Source organism: Pan troglodytes, chromosome 3 (assembly GCF_028858775.2).
Source record: "Pan troglodytes isolate AG18354 chromosome 3, NHGRI_mPanTro3-v2.0_pri, whole genome shotgun sequence".
Taxonomy (NCBI): Eukaryota; Metazoa; Chordata; class Mammalia; order Primates; family Hominidae; genus Pan; species Pan troglodytes.
Window position 1 is genome coordinate 153,481,678 of NC_072401.2, and position 18,580 is coordinate 153,500,257.

The 18,580-nt window shown below is 44.0% G+C and overlaps 1 protein-coding gene across 3 annotated transcripts in view; it reads right to left on the reverse strand.

Annotated features, from left to right (window-relative positions):
* GATB (glutamyl-tRNA amidotransferase subunit B) overlaps nucleotides 1-18,580 on the reverse strand; it is a 90,362-nt gene that overhangs the window by 37,470 nt on the left and 34,312 nt on the right. For all 3 annotated transcript variants that reach the window (XM_024356328.3, XM_024356330.3, XM_063809100.1), the window contains exons 3-5: nucleotides 11,079-11,192; nucleotides 8,551-8,749; nucleotides 7,677-7,799 (exon numbers count right to left, since the gene is read on the reverse strand). In XM_024356328.3, coding sequence (XP_024212096.3) covers nucleotides 7,677-7,799; nucleotides 8,551-8,749; nucleotides 11,079-11,192 — 436 coding nt within the window. The remainder of the gene's footprint in view (nucleotides 1-7,676; nucleotides 7,800-8,550; nucleotides 8,750-11,078; nucleotides 11,193-18,580) is intronic.

The window sequence follows — 18,580 nt, forward strand, 5'->3', positions numbered from 1 at the left end:
GTGAACATATACAGATGTGTGTGCTTATGCACATATGGAGGAGAAGTTTTAGATTTGCCAGCTGGAGAGATCTAATTTTTTTGTGCTAAACAAGAAAAACAAAACTATTAAAATGGAGATTGACTCTGCAGTTTTATACTGAAGTTTTTTTTCAAAGTGTCAGAGCTGAGTTGGAGGAAAGGCCTCATATATCTGATAACCCTACACTGCTCTCCATTGGAATGTGGATTTCTAACAGTGATTCCAGGAGATTTAGAGGAGAGTCCTTGAGAATTTGCAGCTCAAGGGCAAGAACTGAAATCTGGGCTTTCCCCCCTCCTCCTTCCTCCAGGTACTGTAATAATCTCTTCCTTCCACAAACATGACTCCGAATCCTTCCTGACTGCTGTAACGATTTGCTACAGCAGACAGACAGCACTGTTACGAAGTCAGGAGTCTGTGGTGGGACTCAGAGAGGTGCTGACCCCATGCTGGGAGGACCTTCTTTGACCCTGGAGGCCCCTCATATTAGGAGCAACAAGCCCTAAAGAAGCAGGCAATGTGTGGGGAGGACTAAAAGGCTCTTGAGGAAGAGAGAGAGAGAAATCCCAAGACAAATAGATGTACGTAAGAAAGAATCACATTTGGCACCCTACAAAGTAAAGCTCTCAGATTCTCTGTTCCTCGTTTCATTTACAACATTTAAAAGAGAACAGAGTGAGAAGACAAAATGCTGGATTTTATTTTCCTAGTTACGTTTTTAAATTAAAAGTAATCTGCCAAACCTGAGTGTCTTGATGGGCTGAATAAATTCATTTCCCAAGATTCCAAAGCAAAAGCATATTAAAATAATAAAGTAGTCAAAATGAATTCCATGTCAAGAAAAGGAGACCCTTGGAACTGGTTCTCTGTCATTCTCCCAGTGCTGGGCTGTGGGGCCTATACCAAGCTGGAGGTCGCCGGCGGCCCATGGCTGACACCTCACCACTCACCCTCAGAGAAAGGGAAGGGCTCGCCCAATTGCCACCCGTGCTGACAGGGAAAAGATGTCTCTTAGCTCAGACATTACTCTCTCCAGCACTGACTTCTCAACACTTTTACAAGAATTCTGTAACCCCTGATTTTTAATCCCTTTTTTGACAAGTTGTGTGTATCTGCATCTCAGGAAGTCCCAACTATTCCTGACATCGTGAGACTCTCGGTCTAGGAACCCTGAGGTCATCTTCTACTTCTCTGTTTTCTTTGCCCCTTATATCCAAACTGGCAACTAGCCCCTACCAGTTTGGAAGCTGTCAAATATCACTAATGTCTGTCACGGCCTTTCCATTTCCATGGCTACCACCCTTGCCCAAGGTGCCTCGCCCGAGGTCTCCGAACTTTAGGCTTAGGTGATAAGAGCACATCCTGACTCAACACAGTTCCCTCCTTGTCCAGGGACTGGCAATGTGGCTGTAACTTTCATCCTGCTATAGTCTGGGTTCATCATTCCTGCTGTTTACTCAACAGCACAGACAGCTCCTACCGGATTATCTGGGCTCCTCTGCTTGGTGTTCCACAGCTCTCATCTGGATTCAGTCGACACAACCTGTATGTTCCCACTGCTCATTCCGGGAGAAAGCTCCCCTCCAATCAGGGCAGCCTTCTGTATACACAACCCTGTCTGCTCCACCAGCACGCTCTCTTTATCAGAGCTACTGTCCCTCTCCTCATCCCTCAAGGCCTCACTTGAGTGTTACCGCCTCCTCCTAGAAGCCCTCCTCAGCAAGCTGGCCTGCACTGGTGGGTCCCCTAAACTATCAGAATACTTATAATCTATACTACAGAATTCAGTACATGACCATAGTCTACTGTGCACTGGCCTCCATCTTTAAGACCAGAATGAAAGGCCCCTGAGGACTGAGCCAGATTTTAACTCCCACTTGCCTTCTCAAGGGCATCACTCTCAGTTATCCCTTCTCTCCCATACCAGTCATTACTCTTTCTCAGCATTCCATCTGACGTATACATATGCAATAGTATTTCTTATTAAATGAACAAACAAGAACCCCAAAACCTATTCCCTTGAACCCAGTTCTCACTCTATCAGTCACTCATCTATTGTTTCTCTGGTTTCCTTTTCAGCAAAGCCTCTTAAACAAGTTTTGTTTGTTTGTTGCATACACTGTCTCCGCTATTTCACTTCCCATTTATTCCTTAACCCACGTCAGCCTGGCTTCTCTCCCCATCTCTCTAAAAATGCCCTTGTCAGAGTCACCAACAGTCTCCTGGCTGCCATATCCAGTGGACACAGGACATGCTTGTCTTCACCTACTGGACACCTCAGCAACATTTGACAAGCCAACCAATCCTTCCTTCGTGAATTATCTTCCTAGCTCAGCTTCTGCTGCCTTTTGCTCCCAGTTTTCGTCCTCTGGATGCTTTGTTTCCATTTCATTTGCTGATGGCTTCCTTCCCATCCAAACCCAGGACCCCCTTCCTTATCTAGACTCTCTGGGTGGACGGATACAGTTTTAAATACCACCTCATGCTGAGGATGCCTACATTTCTCTCTCCAGCCCAGACCTCTCTGAGCTCCACACTTACAGCTCTGGTATCTATTTGACACCTCCACTTGGAGGTTTCACAGGCATCTCAATTTCCAAAAGGAAATCCTGATTTGCCCCTGCACAAAGACATTCTCGATCTCATCTTCCAATTTCGGTAAACAGCACCACCATCTAGCTCCTCCAGCTTCCCTAAAGGCATTTGTGCTTCCTCCCTGTCTCTTACCTTCCACACCAGCCTATTTCTAAAAACCATCTTGTATGTCTCTCTTGTCTCTCCATCTTCATCTTCACTGCCACCAGTGCTGTCCAAAACAGCATCATCTTCCATCTGAACTATTGCAAAAGCTTCTTAACTGGTCTCCTGGCTTCTACTCTTACCCATCGGAAATCCACTTCCCACAGAGCAGCCAGAGCGGTTTTCTAAAACATTCATCAGACTATGTCTTTCCCTTGCTTAAAAGCCTTTCAGTGATTACCACTGCACCTGGGTTGAGAGCTAAACTTCTTGCCATTCTCTCTGATCTACCCCTTGCCTGCCTTTACAGTGTCACCTGATGCCACTGCTCCTTCTGCTTCTGGCACAGTGGCCTTGTGCTACCTCGCTTACCTCATGGCCCATTCCTAGCTCTTTCTCACCTCAGGGCCTTGGCCTTAGCTGTTTTCTGGAATGCTCGTCTCCTGGCTTTATGCTGCCTGGGCCTTGAATCATTCTTCAGGTTTTAAATACATGTCACCTCCTCTGAGGGCCTTTAAAAAACAACATTGTCACTTTCCAATGTTACTCTGTAGCATGGCACCCCATTTATTTCCTTGAGGCATTTGTTGCTGTAATTGTTTTATTTGTTAATGTCTTTGTCACCCTCCTGAACATAAGATCCATGTGGCAGGAACAACGCCTTTTGTGGGACCTAGAGTTGGGTCTGGCACTTGGTGACTGTTCAATAAATGAAATCTTATTGAGCGACGAATGCCAGAACGCTGGCATTTTCCTGAGCAATGAGTAAGCAGACTGGTTTCTGTCTCACACTAGGTTCCCGGTAAGTTCTACAGTTCCGTCTGAATAGGACTAATCTGCAGTTGGAATCCTCTGAAAGGCCCATTAAGCTCAAAGGAAAACTTCCAAAGTGTGCTGAGCTCCATCGAACCAAATTGCAATAGTTGGGAGACAACTTTTTTTGAACTCAGGGAACCATGAATTGGACCTCGCCTGCTTTTAAAAATGAAAGCATCTTTCACAATTTAGAATTCTAATTTGGAAGAGGAATAAAAGCACGAGTTTCGGTCTCTCCCAGAGAAGACTACACTCCATAAATACCTGAGAGGAATCATTTAGTATCCTGCAGTGTTGAAAGAGAGTTCGCCAGCCTGGATTCAAATGCAGTATCAAACATTAACAAAAGACATGCTATCTAGTGAAGACAAAATACCTTTTAAACAAATTAAGTTAAATTGCCTCAAGTGCACAAAAGCTTTACTAGTTAGGTTTACTTCAATGCATTCTGCACCACTGAGGGACAGCCTTCATTCACACATCATGAGAATGGCATCAGGCTCAATTTCTATCTTCTAGAAGTAGAGATTTATAACAGCAAAACTAAAAAAAACTATACCACTGAGCACAGTGATAAAGTGCAGTTTCATATTTTTCTCTAAAACACATTCACACAACAGAAATATAACATCAAGATAGAAAACTGTTTCTGCCAACAGCAGGGGCCCAAAGATGCAGTGGGTAAGGTTTGTTAAGCTATCTCGTTCTGATCACTGAAAATAACAAGGTTTGACCAAAAAAAAAGTGACCAAATTTTACTGAACGTATTTTACAAAGCTCACTCATCTAGATGAGTGGTAATTCCATAAAAGTATTACTACTTATTACTGTTAATAAGAGCACCGAACATGTATCCAGCACAGGCTGTTTTCGAGGCCCTGTCCTAAGTTTTCTAGACATTAGTACATTCATTAGTACATTTCTTGACATTAGTACATTCATTGTAATATAGCTTTAGTCAGAAGTCCCCAACCCGGGGGCCATGGACAGGTACTGGTCTGTGGCCTGTTAGGAACCAGGTGGCACAGCAGGAGGTGAGTGGTGGGCAAGAGGGACAAGCTTCATCTGTATTTACAGCTGCTCCTTATCCCTCGCATTACCATCTGAGCTCCGCCTCCTGTCAGATCAGCCATGGCATTAGATTCTCATAGGAGCACGAACCCTATTGTGAACTGTGCATGAGAGGAATCTAGGCTTTGTGCTCCTTATAAGAATCTACCATCTAATAATCTGTCACTGTCTCCCATCACCCCCAGATGGGACCATCTAGTTGCAGGAAAACCAGCTGAGGGCTCCCAGTGATTCTACATTACAGTGAGTTGTATAATTATTTCATTATATATTACAATGTAATAATAGAAATAAAGCAGACGATCAATGTAATGCACTTGAATCATCCTGAAACCACCCCGCCTTCGGTCCCCCAAGTCCACAGAAAAATTGTCTTCCACGAAACCGGTCCCCGGAGCTAAAATGGTTGGGGACTCTTGGTTTTGGTGACAAAGCCACTGAGCTATTCCTAAGGCCTTTCAAACTTAACCTGCCCAAACTGGAATTCTATGTTTTCTCCCACAAAGTCATTCCTCTCAGCCAGCTGCTGCAACTCCATCAGCTCTATCAGATGGCCTTGATGATTTCCTTTCCTCTTTGGTTTCTTCTTTTCCCCTTCTATACAAAATTATTTGGGAACATGTTTTTTAAGTGTGGAAAGTGAGGCTCAGATAAATCAAAGCCTGGGAACCTACAGCTAGAAGTTGCAGGACAGGATTCCAAGCCAGATCCAGGACCTGGCAGCCCTTGGCACCCCACCTTGCTATACTGCCTCTCTTAAGTCAGCATCTGTGATGGTCATGACACTGCCATGGCTGCCACTAGGGAAGTGGTACGAAGCTGTGCTTACAGAAAGGGCTCTTGGACCCAGACACACCTGGGCTCAAGTCCCAGCTCTGTCACTTCTTGTGAGCCTTAGGCAAATAACTCCCACCTCTCTAAGCCTCAGTTTCCTCACCTGCAACAGGCAAACACTACCACCTACTTCTCAGCAATGTCATAAAATGTAAATGAGATGTCAAATTAATTTTAAAATGCCTAGTGAACTGAGGAGCATATATTAAATGTTCCAACTGATAGATATTATTATCGTTGAAATACTTAGCATGTCTACTTCTGTACACATTCAACTTACCAAACTATTAATACTTTGGGCATCTCCACAACAGGGGCAAAAGGCTGTCCACTGAGAATGAAATGACTTGGAACCTGGGCTGAGCTGGTCTATGCTCATCAGCAAAACTATCAGGAACTCACAGAACCACAGCCCAGAAGCAATTAGGCTTCATTCCACAGCACCCTGGGTGTCCACTAGTCTTCAGTGTCACCTCTTCAGGGTGGCCCTCAGCTCCTAAGCTGCAGGCTCCAGGGCCAACACAGTGGTCCTAAAGGGGTGGGAGGAGGGACAGAAGGATGAGCAAAGGAGAGGGGGCTGATAAAATGCTCACAGCACCAAAGGAGCTGGCTCCCTGCAGACTCCAGGCAGACCTCAGCTCCCACGGAACTTTAGAACAACCAAAGCTACTCGGCTGCTGTGTTAAAAGCTGTTGGATTTGTATTTAAAAGAAACAAAAAGTGTCACAACAAGTGAGATTTAATGAACACTCTCAGCTGTCACTGACTGATGAGTTCTTGCCACTATCGTTTATCTCTTGGCAAGGACCCAGATGGGACTATTTCTGAGTTAACAGGTGGCCTATTTATGATCCCATAGGGTTGGTAGGAATCACAGTTATTTTGAAGAAGAATGGGATAATAAAAACTTTCTTAAAGCAATCAACACTTGGAGCATAAATGGATAACCATCCAACTTGCCCACATTTCATTTATGTTCTGTGGATTAAAAAAAAACTGGCATGAGTGATAAATCTAAAATTGAGAATTCTCTTACTCTAAAAGAGAGTGTTGTCTCTGTAAAGAAACTTGTAGGCAGCTAACCTTTATGCCACTCAAACTCATGTGGCTGTGTTTTTCCAGTCTTTAAATAAAATAGCAAATAAGCAAGTTCTGTCCTCAGATTCAACATGTACCAGGGCTCTGATGTTATAATTTGTTGCTTATTACACATCCTATGTGACAAATGTGGCATTACAAATCCAGAAGTCCCCCTGTAACATGCAAATACATTATGTGACATGCTAAGCTTGGTAAACAGTATTATCAACCAGCATGGAGATGAACATCATCATCAACGGGATTTCCTGGGCACCTGCTGTGACCATTGTACAGTGCTATGGAAAAGTACAATTGTAGATTCAGAACCTATATTTTGTCTCCTCTCCATCAGGGTGTGCTCTGAGGGTGGAAGAAGTTTTCAAAAAGTCCCTAGGAACAGAGAACAGGAGAAAATGATAGCAGAGGCTACCCTTTACGGACTTATGGGAGAGCAAAGCAGTACCAGACCAGGGCAAAGGACACCTAGAGCCATGAGGAAATTGAGTGTGACCAAAACCTATGATCTTTATATGTAATTTACAAATGCTTATAATGTGTGGTCTGGTCCCAAGGGTGCAGGTGTTTCTTTTATTTGTTTTAGTTTCCCACTGTATTTCCACTGAACTTAATTAAGATTTTATCTCAGGGTAAAGTTTTCATAACCTTGGCTTATAGTCAATATAATTTGGCTTCCGCTGTATATGGATGAAAAATCTACAAAAGGAAAGAAACAGACCCAAAGGAAAAGAGGCAACTAATTATGAAGTGCTATCTATACGGTACTCACTAACTAAGAACTGTTCTTGATAAACAGTGTCTTCTTCCTGAGAAAGACTGAACTGTTCAAAGCCATCATTTCATTAAGGGTTTGGTGTCTCTGCAATGTTGTTGGTCGTATATTTATATTTGGTTGGGGGCTCATCAAAGAATCCAAGGAAAATTCTAAAAAAACAAACAAACAAACAAACAAACAAAAAACAGGGTTGCAAAAGGCTGGGGAAAAAATGGCTGCAAACAACCTCAATATAATAGACAGAAAATAAAACTAAAGTCAGAGAGGTTCTAGAAGGCAGGAAGGGAGAGGGAAAGAAGAATACTGCTTCTGTGGCTTCTACCTGCCATGTTCGCCTGGCTGGTCCCCAGGGCTTGAAGGATCAGCTGCAGCTCCCTGACAGCTGTTGCCGCCTCTTCTCCACAGGACATGTCGGGCTCCAGGACCACCTCCAGAAGGCCCACTCCTACCAAAGAGGGGCAGAGTCAGCCTCACCGCAGCTCTCCAGTTTCACCAACAGAAAAATTAGGCCTAAGTTTCAGGAAAACCCTGCCTTACTGAAGGACTCTCAGAGTGGTTCTAGCCTCTCAATCATTTCTCTTCCCTCCCACCTTTTTTTTTTTTTTTTTTTTTTTTTTTAAAGAGGCGTCATCTTGCTCTGCTGCCCAGGCTGGAATGCAGTGGCATGATCATAGCTCACTGCAGCCCTGAACTTTTGGGCTCAAGTGATCCTCCCACCTCAGCCTCCTGAATAGCTGGGGATACAGGTGTATGGCACCACACCTAGCTGTTAATCTTTTGGCGAGTAGGTCTCGCTATGTTGCCCAGCCTGATCTCAAACTCTGCGTACAGTGATCCTCCCACAGCCTCCTGAGTCACTAGCATTACACGTGTAGGCACCTAGGCTCCACGTTTTGATTTTTAAATGTTTCATTTCTTTTAATGACTGCTTAAAATATCCAGCTGCTGGATCTGTGACTAGGTGGATAGGTTTGTCTAACTTCAGGGTGAGTTATTAGCAAGCCTAATAATTACAGTTCAAGCCATGTTCGCTAGTCAGCTATGCCAATCCCAATGCTGATATTTTAGTCTCCATCTGTCAGGCTCCTGTGACTGCTTTCTCAATTTGTTTAAGAAAACTCTAGCGGTGAAAAGAGGGCCCTGCAATCCAAGAACTGAAGTAGGAAGGAGAAATAATGAAAACACTCCAAGCCTACCTGCCCTGTTCAAATCAATGAGCGTCTGAGACCTCAGGTTGTCGTGGAGGCTTTTGCCACTGTCTTGCTCCAACTGGATCTGCTTGATCCTCACCGTCTTGGGGATCACCTGACTCTGCTTCTTCCCTGCACAGACGCCATATATCAAGCTCCCATTCACAGCAATTGGGAGCCTCTGCTGGGTAATTTGGTAGCCTGCCTGCACACAAACATAGGGTAAACATAGTCACTGGTCCACACATAAAAGCTGGGATCCAGTTTACTATCCCTTTTACAATGTCACACAACGACAGGCCTACTTAAAGCAAAAACAACAAGAAAAAAAGGAAAAGGAGAAAAAAATTAGTTGCTGCATTGCAGCCATCATTGAGCCTGGTCTCTTCTGCCCCTGCCATCACCCCTTCACCCTCCCCAAATCCTCCACCCCTGATAACGATGCAATAAACAACACGAATTCATCCCATTGCCCTCACTAAAGTGCTGTATTGGGGAATAACAATAATGTCATTGTCAGGGACCCCTAAGAAAAGAATTTATTGTTTCCATCCAGCTCATTAGCCTAAACTCTGCATCTCATTACCAGGCTCCTGGCAGACCCTCCTTATTCGGAATGCTGGCTAAGCATTTTGCCATCTACTCTCCACACGGCCAACAGCAGTTGCTAGTGTGTGTTTAAGCTTGTTTTGTTTCTGCTTTTTAAAGGAATCAATCATGGCAGCTGCCCTCCCTGACCCAACTTCCCTAGCTCCTCCAGTCAGAAAATGCTGTGACACTCCCCCTCCATTAATGGAAGGCACATGGTACTAAAGCACTGATGGATCCTGCAAGGATCCCTCACCTGCTTCTAAGTGGAAAGGAAGAATTACTTCCAAATGCACAGAGGCACCAATACGCACTAAAGAGATAGCAGGTCAATGAGGAGAATTGGAGAAGAACAGAGAATAAAAGCAAAGGCATCTGTGGCACTTCCTAGGTCCCAGGCGCTGCTCTCACTGTGTTCCCTCAGTTAATTCCACAACAACCCTAGGAAGGAGGAACAAGGCGTGGAGGGATTAAGACCTTGCCCACAGCCACATACAGAGCTAGTGAGCATCAATGTCAATGTCTGAATTCAGATGGTCAGGCTCCAAAATCCGTGTCTTTCACCACTTGGCAGGCCAGCAGTTTAAGAACTTTAACTGCATCAGAAATACTACTGTGCTTGTCAAAAGACAGACAGCTTGGCCCGACCTCAAAGGTTTCCGATTCAGTAGGTCGAGGGTGGGGCCTGAAGATTTATATTTCTTACCAGTTCCCAGGAGATGATGATGTCAGTGCCCTGGGGACCACACTGAGAATCCTGCAAAAGGCTAACCCGTTTTCTATGCTGAGACGGGAAGTCTCAATTTGTAAAACTAAGCTCTGGGTAGGGTTGTTGGATAAAATATAGGACACCCAGTTAAATCTGAATTTCAGAAAAAACAACAAATGCTTTATTATATGAGTATGTCCCATGAAACTCTGGATTATTTGAACTATCTGGGCCAGAAAGACCAGAAAGCCACAGATGACCAAAACATCTCATTTTAGTCATATTATTACTAAATCTCCCACCTCAACCAAACTGTCTGTCATTCTTAAAAGATAAAGAAAGGCGGTTTAATTCTTTCCGCCCTACCAAACAGTAGACTTGCTGAGAGGCTGGAGGCCAGAGGGGAAAAGCAGCAGCCACTGGAGAACGCAGGTCTTACTTGTATTTTTTATTTAATTCTACTCGTGCCCTCACCCACTAAAAAACAGCTCGCCCCAATCTTCAGTTCAAGGAGAAAGAGGTGAAGCAACATCACCACTGTTGTTTTTCTGAATCAGACCAAACGAAACATTATTTTGGGAAACCCATTCAACATTTCAGTTTTGTTCCCGTTCAATAGTATGAAAAATTGGCTCTCACTCACATGGTGTGGCTTAAAGAAAAAAACTTTTTAATTTTCAGAAAAAAGCGGGTCAATATGGAGTTTACTGCTCAGCCAATTACTGTTCTTGGTTCAGATTTCTGGTTCATGTTTCCGCTTACTATTGTCCACTTACTTGCTCCTTGTGAGATGACAGAAATGTCTCCAAAGGAGACAGCCCTATTATTGGGAACTTCAACTTAAAAGCGAGACGCTCTCGCTCTGCTGACAGAACTACAGTATGCATTTACTGTTGCATCAGCCAGAGCCTTAGCTTTTGTACTAACAGGCAATTAGCACCAAATACCACGGCCAGGCTGAGCCTGCGAACAGTGGCTTCTACTCCCTGTGCAATTGAGCGAGCCACCAGAAGCATGAGGTAAGCAAGAAGTCAGCAATCAGGGCAATTGCATCCAATCTAGTAACCATCAGGGGCACCTGCCTGCATCAGGGCTGGGCCGAACTTCCTGCTGGGATGGACACAGTGCTGGCTGAAAACATGAGAGGCACAGCCCCTTTCCCTCGCTCCGACCCCCCACAGCAGGGCTGGCCCAGCTCTGAGAACTTGCAGTGGGGTGGATCACAAAGTGTACTTACAGGGAGGTCTGCATAGAAGTAGTGCTTCCTGTCAAACAAGGACTTCTTGTTTATGTGGCAGTTCAGAGCCAGGCCTGTCATCACCGCCGCTTCTACACACCTCCTGTTGAGAACCTATGGGAACACAACACACAGTTCCTCTCAGAACCGCAGGCTGAACAAATGCTTCTCCCACACACTGACATCCTCGCTGAATATGCAACTTGGCCCTTCAACAGGCATTATCTCTGGTTCTCTGGGTGGGCAGCTCCAGTTCACAAGCCGACTCTGTTTGCCTGGGAATCAGGGAAGGATATAAAGAAGAAAATGTATGCAGCAGTGGGTCCCACTGGGCACTTAAGGAACTGCCACATTGGGAACCCTTTCCCCCAATGCCCGGCATCAAAGCTAACAGGAAGAGTCGCAGAAAAGCTTAGTGGAGTGGTTACTACATAGAATAAATCTAATCTCACTCCCTCTACAAACAGAATAAGGGGCCGGTCAGAATACACAAGAGGCACTGATTGCTGAGAGGAGTCCTGAGGAAGGGTGGCTTCACTTTGACAGAAAAAGAATGAACTTCTGAAAACGACAGGGCCGTAGCCATTTTCTCAAGGGCTAGGAAATGTGGCACAGCTGTTGCCTGGCTTTCTGTCCATGCCAGGCCAACTCCCTAAAAGTGGAACGCCAACGGAGGGCCTGTCCCACACACTGGACGACTCCGTGCTGCTGGTCTCTCTGGGGGCACCTGGTGCTCCAGTTCCCTCTGGGTGCCACCCTGCCCCACTTACAGGAGTGAATGACCAAGAAATGGCTGGCACACTTCCCAGCACCAAAGAATGTCAAAGCTTTTAAGAACACTGGGGGTCTGGAACTAGACAACGAGATAATGTAGCCAAGGAGAAGGAGCATTAAGTTCTCGAGTCAGGTTCAAATCCCACTTCTGCTGTGACTAGGAGTCTCAGTTTCCTTGTGTCTAAAAGTGGGATTTAAGATCTACTTTGCAGAACAGATAAAGTGATAGCTGGAACACCTCCCCTAAGGTAGAGATTCAATAAATAGTTCATTTCCCTACTCTACTTTGGGACAATTTTGGAGGATGTCATGTTTGCAGATGAAATATATTTCTATTTTTGTTAGGATATTTATGATGTTCTTTAGTATATTTAATATACTATTATTGATATAGATAGGGCCTTCTAGTTGAGCATTTCCACATCCACCATTTTATTTCAGCCTCACAGCAACGCTGTAAAATAAGGAATCTGCATTATTCCAATATTTCAGATTAAAAAAACAAAACTAAGACCCAAAGAGTCTAAAACATTTGCCCAAATTCACAGAACTGGCAAGTGGTAAAGCTGCCTGTAAAGCCCACACATGCCCTGGCTGAGAGGCGGCAAACAGAACTTCTGTGGTTCAGGGACTGGCTCTTTAGGCTGGGATGACGAGTGTAGACCAAACACAGATTTTAAAAACAAATTTCTACAACAAAATGGAAGGGGTATTTCTATTTACTGCAATATACGGTCCCCAAAGAAAACCTAAACAAGGGCCAGGCGTGGTGGCTCATGCCTGTAATCCCAGCACTTTGGGAAGCCAAGGCGGGTATATCACGAGGTCAGGAGATCGAGACCATCCTGGCTAACACAGTGAAACCCCGTCTCTACTAAAAATACAAAAAATTAGCTAGGTGTGGTGGCGGGCACCTGTAGTCCCAGTTACTTGGGAGGCTGAGGCAGGAGAATCACTTGAACCCGGGAGGTGGAGGTTGCAGTGAGCCGAGATCTCGCCACTGCACTCCAGCCTGGGCGACAGAGCGAGACTCCATCTCAAAAAAAAAGAAAAAGAAAAGAAAAAAAGAAAACCTAAACAAATCTCCCGCCTAGTGACAACATCACACCCTTATTTTTCAGGACTCAGGTTATAAGATGGAGCCATTTCACAGTTTCTATTTGGAGTTCTTCATTCTGTGCCTAATAATGTCAGCTCTGCAGCAATAAAGGTTTTCAAGAAAAGATGTGTGGGGAACAGGAGGCTCTAATTATTGATGTTTTCACTTGCCTAATGTCTGGCATTTTACTGAGCGGTTGTTACCGAGATACAAATATAGCTGGTGGAGAATCCCGCCAAATCCAAGCCTGATGATTCGGGTCCAGGCACACAGAACATGAAGCTGCAGTCCCGACCCTGGGCTTTGCTCTTCCTGGGGTCAGAATGCAGCCAGCCAGGGCTGGCTCGTAAACTGCCTGACTCCTGGTCTGCACCAGGTCTGCCTCATCATTCCCTCTGCTTTCCTAACCACTGCTTTCGCTCTCATTTCAAGCTTCTTTGCCCCTGAGACCAAGCTGCTTCCTCCTGCTAGGCATGAAGAGAACCCAGGTTATTTTGTTTGTTTATTTTCAAGCATGCACCATAGCCTCCCTGTGGGAGAAGAGTTGAGGACCATCACAGACTCTCACTGTGTCCGTGTGCACACAAGCGCACGGGCACTTCATAAACCACCACTTTCCAGAGAAGAAGGCAGTAAAACACACAAACATTACAGTGATACTGAGAATATGCTTTAATCTTTTTTTGATGATTTAGAAGCCATGAAGTACTTCAAGGTCAGAATTATAAGCATCAATCATCACACGTTACAGCTGCACAGAGGGCCCAGTAAACAGAGAGTGTCAGTTAGAAGAATGCCAAGAAAAAAAGGAATTTCCTAGGATCTTAGTCAAGCTGCTTGTGACAGATGGAAGTCCAGGTCAGCATGTTCTGAGGATAGGATACAGAATGGGAAAATTCAACTTGGGCTGTCTTCACTCTGAAAAAAAAAATTCTTAAATGTCTATAAAGCACTAAACTTTAGGGGTACAGAGATAAATAGGACTCTGTCTCTGCCCTCAATGAATCCGCAGTGGTGACATGAACCTGCCAGCATCTGCAAACCCTTTTCAAGTTTGTCTTTCATACTAGGGTGATCCTGCTAAAATTGTGGATCTGTGGCATTCTGTTACCTGAAGTCCCTCAATGGCCCCTGATGTTCCCACGACAAAGGCCAAGCTCTTACATGATCAAACTCCTGCCTACATCTTCAATTTCATCTACCACCATGTCCCCCGAAAACACCTCTGCTGTAGTTCCTCTGTGCAAACCGTGCTGATCTTCTGATTCTCCCCATTCTTATTCCCTTCAAAATCCTAGTGAGATGTCACCACCTCTGTGAAGCCTTCCTTGTTGTCCTTTCTGTGTACCTCTTCTGACCTTCTACACACTCCCATTGGGGCTTCCATCACAGTGGATTGAATTTGTTCACATGTATTTCCACACAATTGCACATTTCATGAGGATGGGAATTGTCTGTTCACCCTTGTATCCCTGGAGCCTAATACAGAACCTGAAAAATTGTGGTATTTGATTAATGTGTGTTGAGCTCAAAGGAGGAGGGAGGGGATGATATCAATGGACGATTTCAGAGAGGCAGTGATGCCCCAGTCTCCTCTAAGGTGTTACCTGCCACATGCTGGCCTGCAAACTTGTTTCTGGAAGTGCCCTGAAGTGACAACTGATTGTGTGTGATACGATCAAGATGTAATTTAAAAACTAAAAAGACTAACTTGGCTTGAAGAAAGTATGTTCCAGAATTTCTCTGTAATTAAATGACTACAAAGGATCTCAGGGTTAGCCATAGCAGCTCTCGTTTGGAAAGAAGGCAGCAATCTTTGGTACTCATGCAGCACACCTTTCTCAGCTGAGCCTTCAGAGGCTTCTTTTTGGCTTCAGGAAGGGTCAGCAGCGAGTATTTATTGTGCACTGACACTGTGTCAGGAGGTGTGCTGCACATCACACACACATGCCATTGAATCCTCTCATTCCTAGGGTAAATACTATTATGATCCTCATCTCACAATGAAGGGAAGCATAGAGATGACACAGTTTGGTCAGGGTGACACATGGAAGTGGCAGAGCCAGGAAGTCAGACTCCAGAATCCAGGCTCTCAACCACTATATTCAATCTGAAATCTTACAAGAAAAAAGCATGTTAGTTTTAGCTATCAAGACTACTAACAGCAGGCCATAACTCCAGAGCAGCACCTCAACCCAAATCCTACTGTACATCATTTAAGGCAGATGCTATTTCTAATGTGTTTCTTCTTGCCAGTTTCTCCCTCTTTAGATTTGTTTCCAGATGTTGAACTCTCAGAGGGCAAGCATTGTGTTCTTTTAACTACATGAAAGAATTGAGTGTTCTTTCAGTGCAGTCTCTGGCATGTGGAGTGCTTGGTGATGGGTGACCCTACATGTTTTCTCAACGAGCAGAGGATGTTCTATTGCTAGACTTCAGAAACCCTTAGACACAGGCACCCATACAATGATTTATCAAATAAGAGGCTAATTCTTCTATTTAATCAGAAGATGAGAAAGCTGTGATGGGTAGAGGTAGGAGATGAGATAAATACACAGTGGGTGGCCAACAAATTTTATGACTAGTAGAGAGAGATAAGGCACATAATGGCCAGGAAAAAGATCTTGGGGTGGTGGGTGGCGGGAGTAGCAAATGATTTTTAATAAAGAATTGCTTGTCTGGCTTATTGTAAGACCTGAGTAGTGCTGCAATCATAACTTGTTTGAAACCTAAGATACATCCAGCTCATAAGGCAGCATAAACAACTCAGAGTTTGCATGAGACCTCTAAGGGGACACAGCGACCCCAATTTGAGAAACAGGCTTCTAGTTTTAACATTTATTTAGCTAAACCAGACAAATATTCCATGATCTCTGAGACCATCATTTAACAACAACTCCCAACACTTTCAAACAAATCACCAAGTTCTACACATTCTACTTTCTTAACATTTCTTGATTTTTCCCCTCCTCCTCTTGCCTTCAGTTTTAATTCAGGTCTTTGTTTAAACACCACCCACTCCCACCAGGACTTCTGCCACTCACCACCTGGCCAGGAGGTTTCTCTGCCTCCATTTTCAGCCCTCTAGTCTCTCTTCCACACCTCTCCTAAGGTGACCTTTTTGAAGGATAAATCCGTTCATGTAATTCCTCTGCTTAAAATCCTTTTCACTGCTTCCCAGTCCTAACAGGATAAAGTCCAATTGCCTGGCAGAGGCTTCAATGCTCTTTGTGGTCTACCCCGACCACCTCTCTAGCTTCCTCTTTCTCCAGTCCCCCTGACCACCATGCTCCTGCAGCCAAACGTGACACATGCTTTCATACAAACTGCTGCTTCTGCTGGGAATGCCCTTCTTCCTCATCTGCTTGAGCACGATCTTAGTATCTGGCAAGACTTTCGGATGTCACCTGTTTTGTGACATCTTTCCCACCACTACTACAGTCTAGGTCTTTCTTCCATTTAGCTCCCCTGCACTTGGGGAACACACTGTCTCCCCAAACAGACTGAGTTCCCTGAGGGCAATCAGGTCATTTTGTCTTATTCTTCTTTGCCCCATCACCTAAATATAATACCAAGCTGATTAAATGAGATAATGAATAATTTAACATTTCCTTTATCAACATTCAAAAGACTATAAGCTGTGACATAAAAGCAAATTGTTCTACAAAATGTATGAATCAGGAAAAGGAAACCACTCTTTTAACACAGAGGCTTTATTACACATGAGAGAAGAGCTGAAACGTCAAAGAGGGCACATTTGGGCAAGTTAAGAGATTCTCAACAGCAGGAAGCCACTCCTATCACAGGGTATTGGGGCCATCAGAGGATGCTGGAAACACACTAGAAGCTGGAGCCATGGGTAAGACCCATCCTCTATCAGAGATGTTGCTGGAGGCAGAGCAAAGGCGAAATACCCTCTTGCTCCTTTCCTCCTACCTCTAGTCTTCTATCAGAGCCTCCTGCTGGCCTAACCCAGCCAGAAGCCAGCCGAGCTGGGGCTCTAGGATCTGTAGCCTGCAGGAGCAGCCTCCCTGCCATTCAGAGTGGAGCAGCAAAGTGGTGTAGCACAGAGCTGAGAACACACAGGCCATGACTACCACAGCAAATACATACAGTTCTATGTTCATTTCTGTCCTTTTTTCTTTTGATAAATAAACAGCTATTCAAAAAAACAATGCCACTCTCTAGTCTGTCCAATCAACTTAAAACTGAACATTTTGTGGACACCCTTTTCACATGCGTGGAGCCAAGAATTATGAAATCCAACTAATTTATAAGGAACATTTGTGATAACTCATCTGGATTGAACTCAACTGTAAATCTACATTAAATACCAGGAAAGGGTTTGCTAAGCAAATTAACAGAATAAAGAAGATTATATAACTTACTTAAGTCCATAATATATTCTCTAGGATTTTAGTACTTTTATGTGAAATTCCACTAATTACAAATAAATCTATTCACAAAAGCCAGTCTCTAGGATCTATACTGAGAAATATCTTGTTATGTACTTCAAAGGAATAACATTGAATGTCTTTCTAAATAGTCCTCAATTCACACCATTTCTCTCCCCTTCCTACTTTGCCCTCAATTGGTGAGCCCACGATGCTGTAACACCCAAAGTTAGTCCAATAAGTATCAGCACATCCTTAAAAAATTGAGGCGACATGGCAAGACTAGAGTCCTTACTGAAAATCCAGCTGGCAATTCCTCTCAGGCATCAAAACAAAGAGTAGAAGGTGATGTTTTCCAAAAAGCCCACATGGCAATTACTCTGTGAAACTGATGCTATACATGACAAATCTGATAATTAGGATATAGCATGGTAAATGCTTTAATTTATGGAGAGAAAGCAATTAAGATTTATTAAGTAAAAAGAAGCCAGTAAAACAGGCTTTATCTTACTGCTAACCATAAATTTGTCTCAAAGCATGAACTCCCTCTGATTCATATTCAAAGCAAAAGTTACCACACGGATAAATTTTCATTACAGTTGAGAATATTGCTCCCCTGTTTCCGCACCCCTACACCACTTCTCACCACTGAGCCCTTTTATCATCACCCAAAACAAATACAAAACCTCTTGTGCTATAATAATTAAGCTTGCTGAAACTGGTCAGTTAATTTTTTAAAGTGGAATTTTACCATCCAAAGGTACTCCTTTTATGCAGGTATTAAGTATTTATATTAACAGAACCACATAAATATATATGTTCTTTATCCTTAAGCACAGGCATTGCCTAGGGACAAGGAGAATGTGAAGGCTACATTTCCTCTTTTGTTTAAATCCCTCTTTCCCGAAGGGGAAAGAAAATCAAATAGCCATCGCACAGGAAGCAACTCTGATTCCAAAGAAGAGAAGTGTAGTCTGGCAGGTTCAACTATCCTCAGCTCCCAGTTTTCTCCTATTCTGAGCTCTCTTATACTAATTCCATTCCCCAGGGGTGGTCAGGAGCAAGGGGAGGAAATTTTCCTTGGTCCAGAGTGTCAAAAGTTCCATTTTTCTCATCTGGGATTCCATCCTCTTCCTGCCTTTGCCTACCTAGCAAGCTCAGGAGGCCACGGTCACCATGAGGCACTTGATGTCAGCATGGCTTTTGGCACTGGGGCTATCTCTCTTTTCTTTTCT